This window comes from Pygocentrus nattereri, chromosome 27, assembly GCF_015220715.1.
Source record: "Pygocentrus nattereri isolate fPygNat1 chromosome 27, fPygNat1.pri, whole genome shotgun sequence".
Classification (NCBI taxonomy): Eukaryota; Metazoa; Chordata; class Actinopteri; order Characiformes; family Serrasalmidae; genus Pygocentrus; species Pygocentrus nattereri.
In genome coordinates this window covers 27134428-27159202 of record NC_051237.1, presented here as the reverse complement: position 1 = coordinate 27159202, position 24775 = coordinate 27134428, and the positions used below count along the sequence as shown (strand labels likewise).

Below are 24775 nucleotides of genomic sequence, written 5' to 3'. Positions count from 1 at the left end.
TCTTCCCTTCTTCTCCTTTTCTCTTCCTCTACTTTTTTCTTCTTCCCCATTTTTCTTCCTCCATCCCGTCTCGTCTTTTAGCTTCTCTCCTCTTCCATTACTTTCTTCTCTCTTCTATTCTTCTTTTTTCTCATCTCACTGTCACTTTCTCTACTCTTCAACTCCGTTTTCCACTTTAGCCTTTTCTTTTGCGTTCTCATCTTTCTTCTAGCCTCTTCCTTCTTTCTCTTCTCTTCTCTTCTCCACCTTTCCTGTGTATTCCTCTGTTCCAGTTTCCTTCACTTTATTCGTGTTTTTTTCTCTTCTGGCCTCCTCGTTTTTTCTCTCCTCTCTTCTCGTCATGTTGTTCCTCTTCTCCCTCCCTCATCTGTGTGTGTTTAGACAGTATTCAGGCGGTTTAATGACTAACCTGTCTTTGCTGTGATCTAATTCAGTGCTGAATTCAGGGCTATCAGTACTTTAGATCAGTACTGTGTTATTCTAACGCAGTGAAAGGAGAAACAGCCACAGCAGAACGTGCTCCATGTATTCCGAACGCGCCGCACACGGACGCAGGACAGCAGAAAACACAGGGAATAAAATATGCAGTAAAGAATGCAGGCGTGATCCGCGCGGCGCTAATTTCATGCTTGGATTTGCTGCGCGGCTGTAGGAGGCGAGCGTGTTCGGACGGCGATAGTCGTATCTGCTGCCTCACACGGCCGCCAGAGCAGCAGCCTCTCCAGAGCCTAATTACACCTGAGCTAATTCAATCTGACAGCACAGCCGCATGGAAATCGCCGCTTCCCTCCTCCTCGCCTCCTCTCCTCCTTTCTCCTCTCCTTCTCGCCCCTTCCCTCTTTTCTCTCCTCCTCTCTCCTCTCATCCCCTCCTCCTTTCTCTCAGGTGCCCAACTGTTTTGTCTTCTTTTTGTGTGTCGGTTTGACGGCCAGAAAAACAAAACAACATACGAAAGAAAATCTGAAAATAAAGTAAGTACACCGTAAATACCGGAATATCTGATAGTGTCTATTTTGGGTTTTTGACTGGAAATGAAATAAATGATGGGGGTCCCTGACTTTTGCACAGTACTGTGTGTGTGTGTTTGCTGTGGAAACCCTGCATACCTCCCTCCACACATCAGCGCCACATCAAACGCACAGCTGGGCTCTCTGGCTCTGGATGAGGGCGTCTCACCCTGAAACGGCTCTGAGCCCAGCACACTCTCAACTGGGCTCTGTCCCAGAGAGAGAGAGAGAGAGAGAGAGAGAGAGAGAGAGAGAGAGAGAGAGAGAGAGAGAGAGAGAGAGAGAGAGAGAGAGAGAGAGAGAGAGAGAGAGAGAGAGAGAGAGAGAGAGAGAACCTGAGGGGGTTCTTCTCTTTTTCACAGGTTTCGGCTGATCTTAGCGAAGCCCCCACTGATGCCTGCGCTGAGATTTTGCCTCAAACCGTTCCAGCCTCACTAAATGACTTCTAACCCTCAGAAACACAGTCAGCCACCGCAGCGATAACGAATTCACCCTGCAGTTTTACGGGAAGTATTCCGGAGTCGTAGTTCACGGGAGAGGTTGTGTGGAAAGTGCAGATCCTGAACTCCCCATCCACACGTTGGTGTTTGTAAGCCGAAGGCCTGAAACACACATCTTTGACCAGAACTGTGAATTCTGCCACACCGGTGATGCTGAGGGATGCAGTGCTGCACTAGCGAACACGGCACAACACAACCAATAGCACGTTGCCACGCAGGTCCTAAAGCCTGATTGGCTGAGCCGCAGTCCAAGCCTCTGTAAAATACGATGTACTCGCACGTATGACCGCCTCACAGCGACTGAACACTGTATCACTGCACCACAGCGGGAAAAGCCCTTCTGCTGTGAATGGAATAATCTTTCACTCTAACGCCGATCACATGGAGCACCGAGAACCCGGTTTTGTTTAAACTGAGCGGCTGACAACTTATGTTCTTAAGTAGAACCGGGCTGGTCAGCTGGCTACCAGAACCACCAGCCTAAACAGCCCCATCATTAATATTACAGGCTGGAATTAAAGCACTTACGGTATAATTTACTGTAAAACGACTACAGAACGTCACTTGAATGTCTGACACGCTTCAAATGTCTGTGTCTCAGTCATAACGTATGCACAATGTAAAGGTTACAGGTATGACTGTGTGTGTGTGTGTGTGTGTGTGTGTGTGTGTGGATGAGTGAGTGATGGTAGGAATACATGCTTTATTTCATTTCTACTTCATTTTATTCTATTTTATATTTATTTTATTATGTCTGATACTGAGCTCCTGTATCCAAAATTCCTTGTACGTGTAAACAAACCTGGCCAATAAAGCTTAATTCTGATTCCGATCCATAAGTCGCATCAAACCCCGGCTTAAAAAGCTCATAAAATGACCGCAACATACAGCAACGGGTGACCGTTCGTTCTTTTCTGCGTTTGCTTGGCAATGGAACTACATTTCTTGGTGAAACACCTGTTTTTGTTGATTATTACTCATCATAACTTGAATTATTTACCAAAAATTGTGTATTTTAACCATAATTTATGTTGGCTGCTGTTTTATAAAAGCAATAAGCCACTTGAGGCCATGCGTTACTGCGATTTAAACAGGGAGACGGGAGTTTGAGGCTCTCTGCTTTGCGCCGTGCCTAAGAAATCGTGTGGCCTCTCATGGCTTACTGCTTTATTAAACTCCAGTTTTAGGCCAGAATGTCCCTTTAACATTCACATGCTGTGTACTCAACTCCTCACATGCAGCCCTCAAAGAGTCATTAAGCCAAAGCCACGCCCCAGACGACACATTCCCAAGAGCTGATTTAGCCAGTCACTGTAATTCCTTGAAACAAGACGTGTTAAAAAAATGAAGGGATTCAGTTTCGGATCCTATTCATCTCCAAAATTTGGGGAAAACTTTGCAAATCCACGCCACGAATTGTCCTGACATGCGCCGAATGCAACTTTTCCCCCAGCCGGTATAAACCTCAGTGTTTCCCCCATCAGCCATCTCCACGTTTCCATAATCCCCGCCTGTGCGCTCGCACATGCTCGCTCTCTTTCCCACCAGCAGCCTTTGTTTCTCTGTATCTTTAAATGAGATTAGGAGGAATGATTACACAGCGGCGCGGCATGAATAGGGTTCAAATCCCGCCGCACAATAAGGCTTTCTCTGCCTTTCTCGCCTAAAGAACCGTCAGCAGAGTGTCGGAACAATGCCTCATTTGCTGCGTCTTCATAAGAGACGGCGGCTGAACGGGGTTCAGGTGTTAAAGGAAGAGTTTAGTGACAAAAAACAAACAAACAAACAAACAAAGAAACAAATAAATGTATAAAAGTACAGACACAGTTCAAACTTCAGGGTGGCTGAAACGGCCAGACGGCTGCGCGCTTAAAAAAGGTGGTTCTTTAAGGGTTCTTTAGTAAAGAAAAAGGACCAAAGAACCAAGAACACTCTGCATGATTTACGCTGTGAAAGGTTCTTCACATTGGAGGAAAATGTGCTGTAGACGGTTCAATATAGAACCTTTTTGAACAGGGTTCTATATAGCGCCCAAAGGGGTTCTTCTACTGGTACGATGTCAAGCTTGTAACAACAGAAGAACCCTTTTTTGTGCTACATAAAACCCTTTTTTCATCATGAAAGGGTTCTTCAAAATTTGTTGCAGATGGTTCTATATAGTGTTCTTCAGTTGTTACCACCTTGACATTTGTAACAATAGAAGAACTTTTTGGGTGCTATGTAGAACCCTTTTCCATCATGAAAGGGTTCTTCAGAATTTGTTGGAGATGGTTCTCTACAGGGTTCTTTTATTTGCACAAGCTTGACATAACAGTACAAAAACCTTTTGGCTGCTATATAGAACCCTTTTGCATCATTAAGGGGTTCTTCAGGATGGGTTGTAGATGATTCTACATAGGGTTCTTTCTGTTGGTGCAAGCTTGACATTGTAACAAAAGAAGAACCCTTTGGGTGCTATATAGAACCCTTTTGCATCATGAAAGGATTTTACAGAATGTGCTGTAGATGGTTGAAGAAGGAACCTTTTTGAAAAGGGTTCTTTATAGCACCTAAAGGGTTCTTCCATTCTCACGATGTCAAGCCTGTAACAAAGCCTTTTGGGTGTGCAGATTCTTTATCAATGTGAAGAACGCAGTGGGTGCTGCAGGCTATCCCAGCGGTCATCAGGCGGAAGGCAGGATACACCCTGGACATGTCGCCAGTCCATCACAGGGCAGACAGACAGACGCAATTACACCTAGGGGCAACGTAACATGTCCAGTTGGCCTGATGCATGTCTTTGGACTGTGGGGGGGAAACTGGAGAACCCGGAGGAAACCCATGCAGAAACTCCACACAGAGAGGACCCCGGTCGCCCGGCTGGGGAATAGGACCCCGGTCGCCCGGCTGGGGAATAGGACCCCGGTCGCCCGGCTGGGGAATAGGACCCCGGTCGCCCGGCTGGGGAATAGGACCCAGGCCCTCCTCACTGTGAGGCGACAGCGCTACCCACCGCAACACCGTGCCGCCCACTAACTGCATAACCCTGCTAGAAAAAAACCAGCATGCCCATACTGGGAGACCAGCTAAACCAGCATCAGACCAGCACAAACCAACACAGACCAGCTAAACCAGCATCAGACCAGCACAAACCAACACAGACCAGCTAAACCAGCATCAGACCAGCACAATCCAACACAGACCAGCTAAACCAGCATCAGACCAGCACAAGACCAGCACAAACCAACACAGACCAACTAAACCAGCATCAGACCAACACAGACCAGCTAAACCAGCATCAGACCAGCACAAACCAACACAGACCAGCTAAACCAGCATCAGACCAGCACAAGACCAGCACAAACCAACACAGACCAACTAAACCAGCATCAGACCAGCACAGACCAGCTAAACCAGCATCAGATCAGCACAAGACCAGCACAAACCAACACAGACCAACTAAACCAGCATCAGACCAACACAGACCAGCTAAACCAGCATCAGACCAGCACAAACCAACACAGACCAGCTAAACCAGCATCAGACCAGCACAAGACCAGCACAAACCAACACAGACCAACACAGACCAGCTAAACCAGCATCAGACCAGCACAGACCAGCTAAACCAGCATCAGATCAGCACAAGACCAGCACAAACCAACACAGACCAACTAAACCAGCATCAGACCAACACAGACCAGCTAAACCAGCATCAGATCAGCACAAGTCCAGCAAAAACCAAGATAGACCAGCTAAACCAGCATCAGATCAGCACAAGTCCAGCAAAAACCAAGACAGACCAGCTAAACCAGCATCAGACCAACACAGACCAGCTAAACCAGCATCAGACCAGCACAGACCAGCTAAACCAGCATCAGACCAACACAGACCAGCAAAAACCAGCATCAGACCAACTAAACCAGCATCAGTAGTGCTATATTTAAAAACATACTGTGAAAAACTGTGAACACAATGATTTTTACTCAATATTTGGCACGAAATCCAGTGAAACAGGACTAATTTTGCTCTCTTTATGACACATGCAGTTGGTCAGTGTTCTACACGTACTGACGATATAACGATACGTTCAGAAATGCTTACTGTACCGTGACGTATTTATCACGATAATGACACACCGTTATATCGTCCAGCCCTAGTTTATCGGTCTGATTAATAGTGAAAGTCCATCAGGCTATCTATCAATCAATCACTGTTATATGGCTATTCATTACTAACAAAAGATCTAATTTACCCAACTAGTTCAGTTATAGACATAAACAACCACCACAACCAGTGTACAGTAACCCACAATCACATCACCTTATTTTATACAGCTATTTTACCCCTAAATTGCCCTTTGGGCTCAATAAAGGATTCTGATTCTGAGTCCATCACCTGAGGCATGTTTGGTTCTGTAATGGCATGGAACCTATACAGGTGATTAGCGCTGTGCTGTCCACAGGTGTATAAAGCCGAGCCCCGCGGCCTGCAGACTGCTTCTACAGACATTAGTGAAAGAATGGGTCGCTCTCAGGAGCTCAGTGAATTCCAGCGTGGTGCCGTGATCGGACGCCACCTGTGCAGCAAGTCCAGTCGTGAAATTTCCTCACTACTAAATATTCCACAGTCCACTGTCAGTGGGATTATAACAACGTGGAAGCGATTGGGAACGACAGCAGCTCAGCCACGAAGTGGTCGGCCACGTAAAATGACAGAGCGGTCAGCGGATGCTGAGGGGCATAGAGCGCAGAGGTCACCGACTTTCTGCAGAGTCCATCACTACAGACCTCCAAACTTCATGTGGCCTTCAGATCAGCTCAAGAACAGCGTAGAGAGCTTCATGGAATGGGTTTCCATGGCCGAGCAGCTGCATCCAAGCCTCACATCACCAAGCGCAATGCAAAGCGTGGAATGCAGTGGAGTAAAGCGCCGCCACTGGACTCTAGAGCAGTGGAGACGAGTTCTCTGGAGTGACCAATCACTCTTCTCCGTCTGGAAATCCGATGGACGAGTCTGGGTTTGGTGGTTGCCAGGAGACGGTACTTGTCTGACTACATTGTGCTGAGTGTAAAGTTTGGTGGAGGGGGGATCATGGTGTGGGGGTGTTTTTCAGGAGTTGGGCTCGGCCCCTTAGTTCCAGTGAAAGGAACTCTTAAAGCTTCAGCACCAAGAGATTTTGGACAATTTCATGCTCCCAACTTTGTGGGAACAGTTTGGGGACGGCCCCTTCCTGCTCCACCATGACTGAGCACCAGTGCACAAAGCAGGTCCATGAAGAAACGGATGAGCCAGTTTGGTGTGGAAGAACTTGACTGGCCTGCACAGAGTCCTGACCTCAACCCCATAGAACACCTTTGGGATGAATTAGAGTGGAGACTGTGAGCCAGACCTTCTCGTCCAACATCAGTGTCTGACCTCACAAAGCTCTTCTGGAAGAACGGTCAAAAATTCCCATAAACACCCCTAACCCTTGTGGAAAGCTGACACCATATTAAACCCTATGGATTAAGAATGGTATACTATATATTATATTTAAGTAAATGGGGCTGAATATTATCAGCCACGTCAAGATATGATACACAAGACAAGCATCATGTTACAATAACATTTTTGTTTATTGTTTACCTTAAGATTTGTTCTAAAAGCTACAGTAATAATGATTAAATAAAGTCATGTGGAGAGAATAATAGACATTTTTCATATTAATGTTTATATGACTTGTAGTAGTCCTGATTTTGTGGTTTCTGGCACTGTAAGTATTATTATTATTATTATTATTATTATTATTATTATTATTATTATTATTATTATTATATTTTATATTATTACTGTTATTTATAACCATGGACTGAACTGTCTTAGCATAGCTGAAAACAATAGCAGGCATCCTTAAACCTGTAAATCTGGGAGTGTGTCTTGGCTGATAGACGACATTTAGAGAAAGGTAGGAAAACTGAGGAAATGGGAATTTTTGCCGAACTGCTCCTTTAAAGATGCTCTTTCTTAGGCAGACTGTTTGACATGCTGCTTTGCGACGAAGCACGAAGGGAAACATTCCCTCTTTACTGCCAAAGAAAACTAGTTAAACTGAACAGCAGACTACGCACAAATGAATTCCCGCCACAGACAGAGGCCACAAATAATAATTAAAGTGCAGAGCAGCGTGGGTAACCAGTCCGCGCACTCGCTGACATAATTAAACACTTAAGCTCTCCTTTGGCAGTGGTATCAACAGCTCTACAGACTCGACCCCAAAAGCACTTCTTATTAAACTTTAGGGTTTTTTTTTTTAAAAACGCAGCACCGCAAAAGATGTTTTGCTCAAACTTCCGCTATCACCTATTTCTGCCCGGATTTGTGCCATTAGCGATTTTCCACTCGCTGTTTAGGCGTCTGTGGAAGCATCAGTCATGTTTTTTTTGCTGCGGAGCGGCTGGAGCACAAATTAAAGCGAAGCGCTGGCTCTGTAATCCCAGCACGCGGTGAACATCTATTGTCACACCAACAGCTTCGGTGATAAAGGCAAATTCTGCGCTCGTCCAGCTCTTCGAGTAATCACGTTCATTACCGTCTTTCCTGTTTTCAGGGTTTTTTCCTTCCGAACTGCACTCATTCCTTAGTGTACACTCACTGCATCACTACTGCGGCGCCGGTGGGCTTGACGTCGAGATTTGGACGAGGATTTTAAGCCACGGTTTGAAAAATCTCTGCATTAAGGCCTGAACCTGTTGCTGTTCCCGATTTTAAGTGGCTAAGATTTTGAGCTATATAATTATACGTAAAGACGTATGTAAAGGTTTAAAAAGGTTTGATCTGATTTCAAAATGATTTCATTCACATGTAGATCATCACAGATCAGTGCAGTGAGCTGTAAACGGTTTAAATGAGCGTAAAGTTTATTATGTAGTTCTACAAGGTCTCAGTCTGAACCTCCTCCAGCTGGACGGACGACATCAACACCCCAGTCAAACTCATCCCAGACTGGACTGAGCGTGTCGGGCGTCGCCGCTCTCACGGCTCTTTCAGTGGGATTTCGGAGATCATCCAGTGCTGTGGAACCAAGTCAGATGAACCTTTTTGTATCACCCTGTATTTCATCATTTGATTGAATATTTCAGTAGTTTCGGTTAAACGGTGCTTTACCGAGTTCTCGATTATCTCACTTGTTACATTCAAATAAGCAGCAGAAGCTCACAGTCTGTTAATGACGTCTCATTTTTCTTATTCATCATTAATTCTCTTAGGGAAAATAGGTGGAAGCTTGCTGACCGAAATTCCTCCTCGGATGAGTTTGGTCTTACTGATAAGCCACAAATTACCGTCGCTGTCCTAAGAAATCCACGAATCTCCAGTTTTTGTCGATTTTTATTTCTCTACATCATTTCAACGCACCGGCCGTCCTTTACCTTGTGTGAAAGTTCCATGATAAATGGACCAATAGAAATGTTCTAAATGTTCTAAATGTTCTTTACATCATCTTACAGTGAAAAGTGAGAGTGTTTTTTTCCTTCTCCTGTAAAGTTTCGGAGATGTTTTGGAGATGTTCGTCTTTCTCTGGACGGTGAAGAAGCAGATAATGTTACAACGTAAAAACACTGCAAACCACCCCAACTTCATCCCGTTTAGCTGAATGTCAGGGATGTTTCCGTCATGTTTCAAATGAAATGGAAACGCAGCGGACCCTCGGTCAGCGCCTGCTCTAGACTGCGTCATCTGAAGCAGTCCACTTTGTGCTTTTTTTCTTTTTTTTTTTTTTTAGCATGGACACCAGAGCGATGAGGCCTGGCTGACTCGATAAGCTGCAGAGTCTCCCAGCCTTGTCCGGCAACAAGCCATGGAACAGCTGCTGCTGAAGCGGGAATGACGGTAATATCTTCTTAATTCTAGCAGTGTGTGGCGGTCAGGTGTACAGGACAAGTGACAAAGCTAAAGTTGGCTTCATCAGATTTCCAGTTCCGCCTTAAATGTTGCAGCAGTTACACTGAGGCGCCTGTACGGCTGCCAGAATACGCCGCTCCATTTAAGGTGGAACGGAAAAGCCAAACAAAAAGCTGCAGGATAATTCAGTCTCACTTTATTGGGATAGTCCACTATAGTCCACTATAGTCCCCTACAGATTGGCAACAGATGGCCAAACTGTTAACAGACTATCTGTTGAAATTCAGTTCATTCTAAACAGTGGTGGGGTTGGGGTTAGGACTAGGACCAGGGTGAGCGTTGGGTTTAGGTTTAGGGCTTAGGTTAGGGTTAGCTTGATTGCCGGGTTTAGAGTTTAAGAAGACTGTGGTCAGTTTAGTAGATATTTAGCTGAATGTAACATGAAAGCAGATTAAGCATCTACAAAGCACCTGAAGTGGCCTATCCCAATAACGTGTTACTGAATAAGACGCCAACGTCAGCACTGTAGAAACGACATACTGACAGATTTATCTGAACACTGTTTAGTTGATTTTTACTGTTTTGACCAGGTGTTTAAAAATGGTTCTTAATAAAAAGTGAAAGGAAAATAAGCCACCTTTAAAAACAGGTTTGCTTAAGCATCTAAAAAAAAGGTATACCATGGAATTCATCACAGTACACTGAGATATACATGTTCACCCATACCTCCCAGTACTAAGCTAAAGGTCTGAATACACTGAGATTTTGATCTCTGTAGATTTGTTGGTTTTGTGTTCAGATTCAGCCGCTCAGGCTGCATAACTGTGACATATTTAATCAGAAGGCGATGTTGGATTTTGTTCTCAAATCTGAATGATCAAAAAAAGATTGTCAATATCGGCCAACTGATATATCAATCAGGCCTTAACGTAAATACCCCTTTACTTAGAGAGTGATAACAGCAACTTCACATGATTTCTTTTTAGAAATATCAAAAATGTACTGTTCATGTTGCTTTTTCTTCTTTTATATGTGTATATATTATTATATATATATATTATAGTATATATACACTAGTATATATAATAATATATATTAGTATATTTATTATATGTGTATATTATGATGAATGGCCTAACAGAAATGACCCAAAATGACATGGGAATAATTCTGGTTCCATTGACTTACATTGAAAGTGAAGTAAGTTTTTTCCTTCAGATACAAGGAGATACAAGGTTTTCTTCTGACAGCAGCGATTTTATATATATACACACGTGGATGGATGATTTGACAAGCAAGATCTGAATAACCCCGAGGCGCCGAGGAACCAATCACACTCCAACTGTAAGAGGGGGTCATAGAGTTTCTGACCGGCTCCTTCAGTCTGAGAGGAGCTGAGACCCCTGAGCAGAACGTTCTGCGTTCTCCACGTCAATCAGAGTGAATCCGTCAGATTCTGAGCAGCGGGATTTTCATCAGCAGTGAAGCTCCAGCAGCTCAGAGCGTTCGGGGCTGGTTCCACAGCACTGGATGATCTCCGAAATCCCACTGAAAGAGCCGTGAGAGCAGCGACGCCCGACACGCTCAGTCCAGTCTGGGATGAGTTTGACTGTGGTGTTGATGTCGTCCGTCCAGCTGGAGGAGGTTCAGACTGAGACCTTGTAGAATTACATAATAAACTTTATGCTCATTTAAACCGTTTACAGCTCACTGCACTGATCTGTGATGATTTACAAGAGAAATCAATCATTTTCAATCAGATCAATCAGAATCTTTTTGAGTCACCCTGTATGTTACACCAACACAGTTATTGCTAAAAGTAAATAAACAGACAGACAAAGCTGTGTTGTTGTGATATATCATCACTGTCCAAAGAAAAAATAATAACTTTACAGGAGAGGCCAAAAATCATCTATACTTTCAATGCAAGTCAATGGCAATAGATTTTCTTCTAAGCAATTCCGGTGCATTTTTATCGGTCCATTCATCACGAAATTTTCACACAGTGTGAAGAACGGCTGCTGAGCTCATATGATGGAGAAAACTGAAAAACCACAAAAATTGGAGACTGGAGGTTTTTCTTTTCACAGCAACGATATTTCATTGATGTGTAAATGATGGACGCATTTGAATCCAGTACATTCACAGCAATGACTTTCCAACGCATCCCGGTATCATTACTGAAACTGATGACCGCTGACTGATTTCCCAGTGAATTCCTGCTCAGCATTTGGGAATATCCAAACTTCCACAGCAAAGCAAACACACGATGAACACTTCAAAGTCTCTGAGGGAAGATGTTATTTTCCCCACTCCCAGTCTGAGCACTACCGCACACACTGAGAAAATTTGCTCATCCGCTGCCAGAGGCTTTGAGGCATTTATCTATCTACAGAGGAAAGTAAATTCCATAATCCTCCACCTTCAATGGGCCCTATCGTACATTTAAGATACATAATCTCTTTAGGTAGGCACCAAATCAATTCCTCATCCATGAAGCAGTGCGGATATTCAAAGTTCCTGTGCTTTGTAAAGGAAAAATAAAAAAAAAAATCCAGCTAGAAGTTCTTGGATTAGTCAAATGTAAATGAGGAACTACACTCACCGAGCACTTTATTAGGAACACCACGCTGATGTTGGGTAGGACCTCCCTTTGCTCTCAAAACAGCTTCAGTTCTTCGTGTCATGGTTTCCATAAAGTGCTGGAAATGTTTGTTTTTAGATTCCGATCCATACTGACGTGACTGCATCATGCAATTCCTGCAGGTTTTCAGGTTCACCTTCATGCTGTGAATCTCGTGTTCTACCACATCCCAGAGGTGGTCTACTGGATTCAGAAGCTCCTCATCGTGTTCATTAAACCATTCATGTCTTATCGTGGAGGCAGGTTTGATTTTGAAAGTTTCTATATTTAATTATTATCAGTATGATGGTGTTAATATATGTTCAGTGTAGCTCTTGATGCCCAACAGTACACAGTTCTCTGTTTTTCCTCATAAAACACTGACGTCATTAATAGGCTGGTGATGCACGTCAGGCTGACAGCACAAGTCTGCAGCCAGACCCCAAGTATGTACAACCCCAATTCCAGTGAAGTTGGGACGTTGTGTAAAACATAAAAACAGAATACGATGATTTGCAAATCCTTTTCAACCGATATTCAGTTGAATCCACTACAAAGACGAGATATTTAATGTTCAAACGAATAAACTTTATTGTTTTTTGCAAATATTCACTCATTTTGAATTTGATGCCTGCAACACGTTCCAAAGAAGTTGGGACAGGGGCAACAAAAGACTGGGAAAGTTGAGGAATGCTCAAAAAACACCAGTTTGGAACGTTCCACAGGTGAACAGGTTAATTGGAAACAGGTGAGTGTCATGATTGGGTATAAAGGGAGCATCCCTGAAAGGCTCAGTCGTTCACAAGCAAGGACGGGGGAGGTTCACCACTTAGTGAACAACTGCGTGAGCAAATAGTCCAACAGTTTAAGATCAACGTTTCTCAACGTGCAACTGCAGGAATTTAGGGATTTCATCATCTACAGTCCATAATATCAACAAAAGATTCAGAGAATCTGGAGAAATCTCTGCAGGTAAGCCGCGAGACAGAAAACCAACACTGAATGCCCGTGACCTTTGACCCCTCAGGCGGCTCTGCATTAAAAACCGACATCATTCTGTAACGGATATTCCCACATGGGCTCAGGAACACTTCGGAAAACCACTGTCAGTGAACTCAGTTCGTCGCTCCATCTACAAGTGCAGGTTAAAACTCTGCCATGCAAAGCGAAGCCACATATCAACACCACCCAGAAACGCCGCCGCCTTCTCTGGGCCGAGCTCATCTGAGATGGACTGACGCAGAGTGGAAAAGTGTCCTGTGGTCTGACGCGTCCACATTTCACACTGTTTCTGGAAATCATGGACGTCGTGTCCTCCGGGCCAAAGAGGAAAAGGACTGTCCGGATTGTTTTCAGCGCAAAGTTCAAAAGCCAGCATCTCTGATGGTGTGGGGGGGGGTGTTAGTGCCCATGGCAGGGGTAACCTACACATCTGTGAAGGCCCCATTAATGCTGAAAGGTACATACAGGTTTTGGAGCAACATCTGCTGCCATCCAAGCAGCGTCTTTTTCAGGGACGTCCTGCTTATTTCAGCGAGACGATGCCGAGTCACATTCTGCACGTGTTCCAACAGCGTGGCTTCGTAGTAAAAGAGTGCGGGTACTAGACTGACCTGCCTGCAGTCCAGACTGTCTCCCATTGAAAATGTGTGGCGCATTATGAAGCTCAAAATACGACAGCGGAGACCCCCGGACTGCTGAGCAGCTGAAGCTGGACATCAAGCAGGAATGGGAAAGAATTCCACCTACACAGCTTCAACAATCCGTGTCCTCAGTTCCCAAACGCTTATTGAGTGTTAAAGGAAAGGTGATGTAACACAGTGGGAAACACGCCCCTGTCCCAACTTCTCTGGAACGTGTTGCAGGCATCAAATTCAAAATGAGTGAATATTTGAAAAAAAACAATGAAGTTTATCAGTTTGAACATTAAATATCTCGTCTTTGTAGTGGATTCAGTTGAATATCGGTTGAAAGGGATTTGAAAATCATCGTATTCTGTTTTTATTTATGTTCTACACAACGTCCCAACTTCACTGGAATTGGGGTTGTATATGTAATAACATGTTCTATATGCATCATATCGATTTTTTTTAAACTTATACTGTATATCGCTGATGTTTTATTGCAACAACACCTGGTATCTCCAAAATGGTAATTTACAGGAGAAGGAAAAAACTGACTTTACTTTGAATGTAAATCAATGGAACCAGACGTCTTACCAAGTTTTTGGTCAAAATCGTCATGAAACTTACACGGAACGTAAAGGACAAAAGGTATTTTCAAACTCAAAACGACAAAAATGGAGATACGAGGTTTTGTTTCCGACAGCAGCGCTATGCAAGTACACATATGTAATAATAATAGTAATAATAATAATAATAATAATAATAATAATAATAATAATAATAATAATAATAATATGAACCCTATAGTCAATATGTATGCAAAAGTTCTGATCAAATTATGTTCTGTGAAAACAAGTTAACATCCTCTACAGAAAAAGTTTTCATTTTACAGCACTTTATTTATCTATTTACATCTATTAGCCAGGTTTTTAAAAAATCCAGCCCGAATATGCTACATTCACTTATGTGCTGTCTCTCTCTCTATTTCTCTCTCCTCGTCTCACTCTGTCTCTCTCTCCCTCTCTCTCTGTGTCTCTCTCTCACTCGCTTTATCTCTATCTCCCCCTGTCTCTCTCTGTCTCTCTCTCTCCCTGTCTCTCTCTCTCTCCCCCCGTCTGTCTCTCTCGTGCTCTCTTTCTCTCTCTCTGTCTCGCTCTGTCTCTCATCCCCTTCTCTGTGTCTCTCTTGCTCTCTCTCTCTGTGTCTCTCTCTCGCTCGCTCTCTCTCTGTCTGTCTCTCTCTCTCTGTCTGTCTGTCTCTCTCTCTGTGTTTCTCTCTGTCTCTTTCTCTCTGTGTTTCTCTCGCTCTCTCCCCCTCTCTCTCTCTCTCTCTCTCTCTCTCTCTCTCTCTCTCTCTCTCTCTCCCTCTGTGTTTCTCTCTGTCTCTCTCTCTGTACACATTAATAATTTGGTGCAAAACCTCCAACGTATCTCCAAACAGTAACTTTACAGGACAAGGGAAAACATTCTTAAAGTTTAACAGACGTAAACCATTAAGTGCATTTTTTCAAATTATGTCAAACAATGAAAAATTGCAAAAATGAAAATACAAGGTTGTGTCCCGACTGCAGTGGTATATATATTTGTTAGCACATAGTAAGAATTTTCTGAACTTGACCTCAAGAGATGGGTTTGTTCTTTCAGTTTTAAAAAATGAGAAAAGAAAGTCATTTTGCTGTTTTGATTTATGATTGGCCCCTCCCACTCCTCCATGTGCTTTTGTTTACCTTTTAGTTCCATCATGTGCTTTTGTTTTGTTTCTTCCCAGTCCTGCCCCCTTGTTTTCATACCCTGCCCTTGATTGTATCCACCTGTGTCTTATCTACCTCCTCATTGTCTCTGTATTTAAGCCCTGTGTTTTTCCCTAGTTGTTTGCTGGTCTTTGTTTGAGGCGTATCGTATTGTTTGAAGTGTTAGGTGTTTGTTTATTCCGACCTCCGCTGTTTATCCTGTGTTTCTTTTTCCATGCCTGTTCCCCATTCCATCCGTGTTGGCTCTATGACCCTGGGCTGTTTTGACCCTGATAATGGATTTGTCCTTAATAAATCTCGCTTATCTCAGCGTATGCATCCGCCTCATCATCGCTCCCCGGCGTTACATACAGAAGAAGGAAAAATCACTCTTAACGTTGAATGGACATCAACGTAAAAAAGATTTTATTCCGAGTAATTTTGGATGGTTTTTAACGGACTATTCATCATGAAATTTTGACACAATAAAAACAAACAGCTGATTTTCCCAAATAATGTCAAACAATTAACAAAAAATGGAGATGCAAGGTTTCATTCCAACAGCGACAATACGTGTAAAAGCTAGTGCGACTGGTGAAGATCCTAATGACCTGACGTATCCATGCTTTGTTAAGCACTTTTAGCACTTTCAAAGAACATCGGTCACTGAAAAACTGAAGGACAAACTCTATAAACACTCTGTGAAGCAGCCTGAATGATCGCATTACCGCTGTTTCTCTTCAAAAGCTCCAACCACATCTCTGCCATCTGCCACTGATCAATGATCTACATCTCCATTGAGCCCTAGGGGTTCAATAAAGGTGAGAGGAATGAAAGGTCTGCTGTTGGTCAGGCTTGCTGGACATCACTGATAATGCATCTACCAAAGCAGCTGCATTGATGATTAAGGGTGGCCAAGTAAACATCCTCCTTATCTTCCTCTGTGTTTTCCAATTGTTTTATTTACCATTGTTGGTGTTACATGGTGGGCTTTGTCCCATTTGTAGGTATATTGTTCCAGAGCATGACAAACAGGTTCAAACACTTATGATAAAGGTGCCTTGTGGAATAGAGTTTTGAATCTAATTGTTTATAGATAATCTTAAACGTAACTGTTAATTAAATTGTGTAGCAATCCTGGAAATCATTCATTGTCAGAGATGGGTACTTGAATCAGTGACTCAGATTACATTCCTTTAAAACTTACTAAAATTTCTGCTGGAAAGCTATTATGCCAGCGAGCATAGTTGCCATACAAACAGACTAAATGATAGTGATTTCATGTAACTGTGTCTTTTTATTAAACACAAAAATGTAGAGTTTCAGTTCTGTTCTTTAGGCTTGAAGGTTCTCTTACAATGAAAAACTCCTCGAAAAGTTGAACCTGACAGGTCTTTAGCTGAACATACATTTGTACCATGCGATTCCTACAGCTAACAAGGAGACTAAACTAAAATTCTCTACTAAAGACTTAAAACCCGACTCAGAATTGCATCACACAAACCTGAGACATGACTCTGGCTTGCATCACAGAAACTTGAGATTCAACTCCAAATCAAACCTCTAGACGTAGGACTTGATGCACACTCACATCCCAGAAACTCAAGACTTGATTCAGACATGAACCTCAGAAATGAGAGACTTGACTGAGACTTGAACCTCAAAGACCTGAGACTTGAGTGAGACTTGAACCTCGGAGACTCGAAACTTGACTCAGACTTGAACCTCGGAGACTCGAAACTTGACTCAGACTTGAACCTCGGAGACTCGAAACTTGACTCAGACTTGAACCTCAGAGATGAGACTTGACTAAGGCTTGAACCTCAGAGATGAGACTTGACTAAGGCTTGAACCTCAGAGACTCAAGACTTGACTAAGGCTTGAACCTCAGAGACTCAAGACTTGACTAAGGCTTGAACCTCAGAGATTCAAGACTTGACTGAGACTTGAACCTCAGAGATGAGAGACTTGACTGAGACTTGAACCTCAGAGATGAGAGACTTGACTGAGACTTGAACCTCAGAGGTGAGAGACTTGACTGAGACTTGAACCTCAGAGGTGAGAGACTTGACTGAGACTTGAACCTCAGAGGTGAGAGACTTGACTGAGACTTGAACCTCAGAGACTCGAGACCGGACTCAAACTCAAATCTTTCAGACTTAAGACCCAACTAAGACTTGCACCTCAAGGAGACTCCCAGAAACCCAAGACTTGACTTGGACTCACACCCCCAAAACTCAACTGACTCACTTGCCAGATACTCAAGATTCAATTCACAGTTGCACGTCAGGGATCCGAGACTTAAACTTGCAACTCAACACTTGTACCTGCACCACAAACGCTCATACTTGTACTCCTAAGATTCAACTCGTACTCGCACCAGAGACTCAAGACACAGACTATATACCTTTGTACAATGCAATGCTTACAGATAATAATGAGACTAAACTAAAATTCTCTACTAAAGACTCCAGACTCAGTTTGCTCTCAAATCCCAAAAGCTGAGACACGACTCTGTACTGCAACTCAGAGACTCAGGACTTGACTCAGACTCCCATCCCAGAGACCAGATATTCAACTCTGGGTCACATCTAAGGTCCGACTCGATTCTGACTTAAATCTCAGAGACTTGAATATTCCTCTCATCCTAGAGACAAGATGAGACTAAGACTCTCACCTGCACCATAGAGACTCAAGACACGTGTATCCCAGAGACGAAACATGACTCACACTCACAGAGACTGGAGACATTCGTACTACAGAGACGGGACAAGATTCACACTCACAGAGACTCAAGAAACTCGTACCCCAGAGACGAGATAAGGCTCACACTAACAGAGATTGGAGACACTTGTACCCCAGAGACGAGACGAGATTCACACTCATAGAGACTGAAGACACTCGGAACCCAGTGACGAGACTCAGCTCACTCACAGAGACTCGAGACACTTGTACCCCAGAGACGAGACAAGATTCACACTCACAGAGATTGGAGACACTTGGAACCCAGTGGTGAGACTCAGCTCACTCATAGAGACTGGAGACACTTGTACCCCAGAGACGAGACAAGATTCACACTCACAGAGACTCGAGACACTTGTACCCCAGAGACGAGACGAGATTCACACTCACAGAGATTGGAGACACTTGGAACCCAGTGGCGAGACTCAGCTCACTCATAGAGACTGGAGACACTCGTACCCCAGAGACGAAATGTGACTGACACTCACAGACTCAAGACACTCGGAACCCAGAGACGAGCCTGAGCTCACTCAGAGACTCAAGATGTGACAAAAACTTGCACCAGAGACTTCAGACTGAACTCACATCTCAGAGATTTGAGACTTGACCTGGACTTCACCTAAAATCTCAACAAAAAATCCCTGACCAATACAATGTGACACTTTGGAGTAGCCACACATGTGCCTAAGGTCTCCAAGCCTAGTGCCCAGCATGGGCTAGAGGGGTATAAAATCCCCCCAGCATTGGGCTGTGGAGCAATGGAACTGTGTTCTCTGGAGTGATGGAGCCCATCCAATACCTTTGGGATGAGTTGAAGTGATCCAGAACTGACCATCCAACATCAGTACCTGACCTCATTAACGCTCAACCAAATCCTCACAGCAATGTTCCAAAGCCTTCCCAGAAGAGTAGAGGCCGTTACTCCCAATGAACACCCTTGATTTCAGAGGACATGATGAGGAGCTGGGGTCTACAGACATCTGGAGATACGGTGTACATATTATGAAAATGCCCTCAAGTATCAGGATGTTATAGTCTTGCTCTTATGAAGCAGAAAGTGAGACGGCACCAGCGTTTTGGATCTTCCTGAGTGTTTTTGTGAAGGAGAGAGAAACAGTTGGCACCCTCCATCCCTGCATCTCTCCATCCCTCCATCCGTCCTGCTTTGTAGCCCAGCGAGCCCACAGCACTTCACAGCTCATTAGTGCTGAACAGATGCTGGGGGAAAAGTTGGCACGCAATAACCCCTCTTCATATTGCGCTGATCTGAGAGAGATAGCGCGCGACTGAGGGACGCCTCGCGCTGACAGTTGGCAGATGAAGTTAATCAAAACGGATTAAAAAAAGAATAAAGGAGAGCCAACAAATCTGACATCCCTGATAGGGGTATAATAATGAAATAAATTATCATATTCTGACAGTGGCACGTTAGCGTAAGCGCGTGACAACCGCAAATGACACGAGTGACAGCGCACCAAATAAACAAGCAGCGATTCGCAAATAAAGACTGTTTAGACAGTTCGCTGCCGCTGTGGGGTTAAATCAAGTTTACGGTCTTCCTCCCCAAACTAGCTTTACCTCCGGAAGGTAACACTACACTCTTCGAAGAAATGGTGCCAAAAAAGGGCTATTCAGAACCTTTCAGTGGATGGTTTCTCAAAGAACCAAACGAGAAGAGCCTTCTATAGCCAATAAGGTTCTCCTAGAAGACGCGATCCATTCGACGGACTCTATTTTTAACTCTTAACACCTTCAGTGACAAAAATCAAGCTTTATTATGATTTGGATTTGATGGAAAGTGTTGAAAGACAAGACATCATTTATGTTTTTCTATTTTTTGTCATTTTTGATGCCAAAAAAAAAGCCAAAACAAGTCAGAAGTGTTGACTTGAACCTGTCCATGCAGAACAGCATAACAGAAAATTGACTATGGAAACCCATAACTGCCTTCTAAGGGTTAGAGTAGCTCCACATTAAGTAAAGGTTCTATACCAAATAAAGGTCTTCCTAGATGTCGTGAACCATTCAGGAGCCTTATTTTTATCACCTGCAATTACAAAAATCAAGCTTTTTATTTTAGATGAATTATTCTGACCCGCAGTTCATTGAAACGTGTAGAAATTGTGACTTATTATGATTTGAATTTGATGGAAAGTGGTGTGGTGCCCACAGAAAGACAAAACATACTTTACTTTTTTTTGTATTTTTGATCATTTTTGACACCAAAAAAGCTACAAATCGTATGTGCTGACTCAAAACTACATAGAGAATGTATATAATTGCATAACCAAAAACTGATTATGTAAACTCACGATTACCTTTAAAGGGTCAGAGAACCTCCGCATAAAGTAAAGGTTCTACACCAATAAAGGCTTTCCTAGAAGCCATGAACCATTTAGGAGCCTTATTTTTATCACCTGCAATAACAAAAATCAGGTTGTTCATTTTATATGAATTATTTCCGACCCAGAGTTCAATGAAAACTGTAGAAATTGTGATTTATTAGAATTTGCATTTGATGGAAAGCGTCCACAGAAAGACAGAACATCCTTTCCGTTTTTATATCTATAACCAAAACATTGATTATGTAATCACATAATTACGTTCTAAGGATTAGAGATCCTCCACATAAAGTAAAGGTTCTATACCAGTTAAAGGTCTTTTCCTAGAACTATACGCCCAAGATTTATTCTTATGAGTGTACGTCACACATCAAATGGAAAACGTTTCACTCGGCCTACGAGTATTAAGAGCTACAGTCGCTCTGGATCGGACACAGTAACAGCACGTTCAGTCAAACAGGCTGATAATCCACTTGGCCCAGGAGCCTGCGGTCACTGCCAAACCCAAACCTTGCATCTCTGAAGTGGCAGCTTTACAGGAGAAAACATGTTCTTAGATTTCATGTCACGAGACTTCACTGGGAGTAAAACTGGTTCTGTTCATCGTGGAATATTCACACGACGGGTTTTTTAAAGAAGGTATTCTTATGCAGAATTTTCTTAAGTCTTCTTACAGTGACAATTTACCGATTTCCACTTGGCTCGCATCATATTAGACTCCTCAGCCGGACCGCTGTGGACAGAATGTGTGGTTTTAGCCTGTAAAACTATCCTGGGTGCCTTAAAATCTGGAGAGAAATGGACCTCAAACAGTAAGTTAGAACAGCAATTAATCTGTCTTACGGTCTCCTAACAAAAAGTTCTTAAACCTTTTAACAAATTCACGTCCAGCAGCCATGAGATGAGGGACAATTTGCAGGGCTATTTTTTTATAAGTATGTCTAGCAGCAACCATTGGCTTTTTTTTATTCTGCCTTTTTATTACTAATATTAAAAATCAAATTAGGATTTCCCTCTTGCTTTGTTAAAAACCAGCAGCTCAGTATGAACAAAAAAAAGGAATTAATTGGTAAATTAAGCAATAAAAACTCACATTTTTGGCTATAATACTTTGGTCGTTGGATACAATTTCTATACATTTGTGCTCAGAAAACATAAAAACCTCAGATACGGACATTAAAGGGTTAAGACGGCCTGTTTAGACCCCATTAAAACCATTTTTACACTATAGATGTGAAAACAGTCGCCGCAGCTGCTCCTCCCCTTTACAGCTTCACTCAGCAGAGACTGTATTTTTAACTCGGCGGCATAAATTTGGCAAAAGTGCCTCACGTTCGCCACCAATCTGAGCAAATTTACTGTGTCTGTGGTGGGGGGGGGTGTCGGTGGTGGTGTAGGGGGTTCGATAAGAGCGAACAACAGCTGGTCCGGCTCACTGGGGTGATGTAGGACTGATAGCGATGATACACACACAGACAGAGCCGAGGCTCCTTACTATCAGCCCCTCACATCAAACTCTTATTACAATAAAAAACCCACTTGGAACTTTGTGGGGGGTAGGAGGGGGCAGAAAAGATGACCCCGAACGACCCTCCTTATCGCGCCGTTGAAAAAGAGGGAGAGAGAAAAGAGAGAGCGAGGTGAAGAAAGAAAGGAAGAGAGAGAGATTTCAATAGGAGCGGGAAAAAAAAGAAGGGAAAAAAAAAAACAGAGGCTGTAGAGAAATACATAATTTATCACCATATTATCGGAATATCCAGGAGACCTAATAAAGGGAGCTCGCAGACGATGGGCTATTTTTTGTCTTATCGTGCGGGGCTGGGGCTGGGGGGGTGGATTATCAGCCCGCCGCAGATTGCAGGGCCTGAATTCTAATGGTAATAATCGCACGTCTGATGGTATATCTTCCCGGCGCTTATCAGCTCCATTATCTGCCCTTATCGGCCCAGTCATCGGGGCAAATTAATGGAGCTCTTTCAGCACTCGCTCTTTATCTCCGCCGCAGAGGACACCCCAGAGAATGGGAATAGGCAAAATATGAAAATAGAGGGTGAATCGCGAATCGCCCGCTTTAGATAAGGGGGCAATATGTTTGAGAGAGAAGAAAAAGGGGGGGAAAGGAAGAGAGGCGAGAAAAAAAGGACTCGCCCTGCGCTGACCTTTTCGTCCTCTGTAATAACCATCTAACTCTGAACACTGTCCATGCCAGCCGGGGTTATTTTATGCCCTATTGTACTATTCGTATCACTATTCGTAGCTCGAAATCCACTTTTAACCACTTTAAAACAAAGAAATGACCATATAAACAGACCTGTATATTTACAAATGAATGCTGTCGCTTTTGCACGAGAATGCACTTTGATTACAGCAGGATAGATCAGCGAACTGCACACCTTAACAAGATCTACGCTCTCTGGTTTGATCCCTGTTGGCACATATGGCACATGCATAAGCGCCTGCACCCTGCAGCTCTCACAGTGATTTTCTTTTTTTAAGTTATAGCTTATTTTGCATGAATAGGACAAAAAAATAGGCATTTACTTTTTTATGCATATGTGTTTTCATTATTAAATAAATATAAAAATATTCTTTAAAAAAGTGTCATAATTTTTTTAAACACCTCCCCTTCGCTTTAGCATTCATGCCTTTTTAAGTGCACGTGCACACAGCTGGCATTTAGGGGGGGGCTTTTATATTTTTAACCTGCATCTCTCTTTTCTCTCCCCCTCTGTAAGATTTGTTCTAAATGCACTCGACGCTTTTAGAAAAATCACAGCGTGCAAAGCAGGGAAAAAAGGGCTCGTGCAACAGCACAGCCCTGATTTAGGCGCGCGCGTGAGGCGAATAGGGGGTGCAACAAAAACTTCTAACCGTTTGCATTTAACGGGGGTACACAGGGCGTATGAACGCGCGTGCGATACATGAAATCCCTCATCTCTCAACGTTTGCAATTGCCTTGCATACGCAAAAACCTCGTGCATGAAAAACAGTGCAAATGAAGCTGCACGTGCTCACGCAAAGCCACCGTGCACCAAATAAGTCTGAGCATTGCACTGAACGTCAAATGCCCATCAAGTGCAAACGGCCAAAAAAATGTAGATATAGCTGCAAAGACCATGCCAATAGTTATGGTTCCTCAAGGGTTCTTTAGTGTCATGGGAACCACTTGCATGCTCAAATAGCTGTTTGCATGGTGAAAAGGTTCCTGATGCTGTGCATGGTTCTACAGCCCCAATGTTACCAGGTCAAGCAACAATAGCAGAACCCATTTCACCATATAGGCGAAGAACCATGCAGGTTATAGAACTCGTGGATATAAACAGAACCACTGCTTTTAAAGACGTGTGCATGCACGAAAACAACCTGCAGCCCCTCATAAAGCCACGTGCGAGGAGGACATGCATCTGTACTTCATAATAACTCCGCGCGTCTGCACTGAGGTCATGTTGTGGACGGCTGCACGGTCCAGGACAGTGGGGGAAAAAAGGCACTGGGCGTCTTGGTAGACAAATAGTTGCTATGAAAGCCACGTGCAACCCAAAACGCCTGGATATGGGTTCAGGAAATAGTTGCAGGTGGCAAATATGGATTCATATCTGCACTATGGATGATTGCAGTGTGGAAGTAGTTCGTTTTATGATCCATGTGCGAAGAAAAATAAAAGTGTTCTCCAGCTTCATTTTGGAATTTTTCCGTTCCACCTTAAATGGTGCAGCAGTTACGTTGGGGCGCCCGAGGCGCCCCAAAGTAACTGCTGCACCATTTAAGGTGGAACGGAAAAATTCCAAAATGAAGCTGGTGAACAAGCTGACTTTTTAAAAATGTGATATAAATAGTTGTTCACTTGAAACCAGCAACTATTTCTATACTGACCACCCTTTGAATCCCTATATTTAATTATGAATAAAATAATAAAAGAGACTTTTATTAAAAGCGCGACTCACGTTTGAATTGCCGTGGTTTGCTCTGTTTTCTGCGGGACATCTCTGCTGCTGCTGCTGCTGCGTCCTCTCGTCGCCGAAGGTTTTCATCCAAAAACAGAAAGAAAAAAAAAAGAAAAAAAATTTAAAAATTAAAATTTCAATTAAAATTCAAAAGTCACGTCTTTTAAGCGCGCGCGACGTAGCTAGGTTAAAGACCCCCAGCGCCAGCTGATCGCTGCCTCCTGTGTTTGTTGTCAGCCCACCCCCTCCTCCCCCCCTCTTTAGGGTCCCCCCTGTAGCTCGCGCGGTGGCTGAGCTGCGCGTGGACTGGCTGGCTGGCTGGCTGGCTGTCTGACTGACAGCGCGCGCTTCGCTGCTGCTTTTTGTTGTTGCGCGAGGGAAGTGGGAGCCTCGCGGGGCGCCGTAG

At 43.5% G+C, this 24775-nt stretch overlaps 1 protein-coding gene across 2 annotated transcripts in view; it reads right to left on the bottom strand.

The window, feature by feature from the left end:
• Positions 1–24521, bottom strand: part of zfpm2b (zinc finger protein, FOG family member 2b) — a 102641-nt gene extending 78120 nt beyond the window's left edge. The window contains exon 1 of one of the 2 annotated variants that reach the window (XM_017682191.2): positions 24370–24521. In XM_017682191.2, coding sequence (XP_017537680.1) covers positions 24370–24409 — 40 coding nt within the window. In that variant the 5' untranslated portion in view covers positions 24410–24521. The remainder of the gene's footprint in view (positions 1–24369) is intronic. The other variant, XM_017682190.2, reaches the window with a different exon arrangement.
• Positions 24522–24775: the final 254 nt, after the last annotated feature.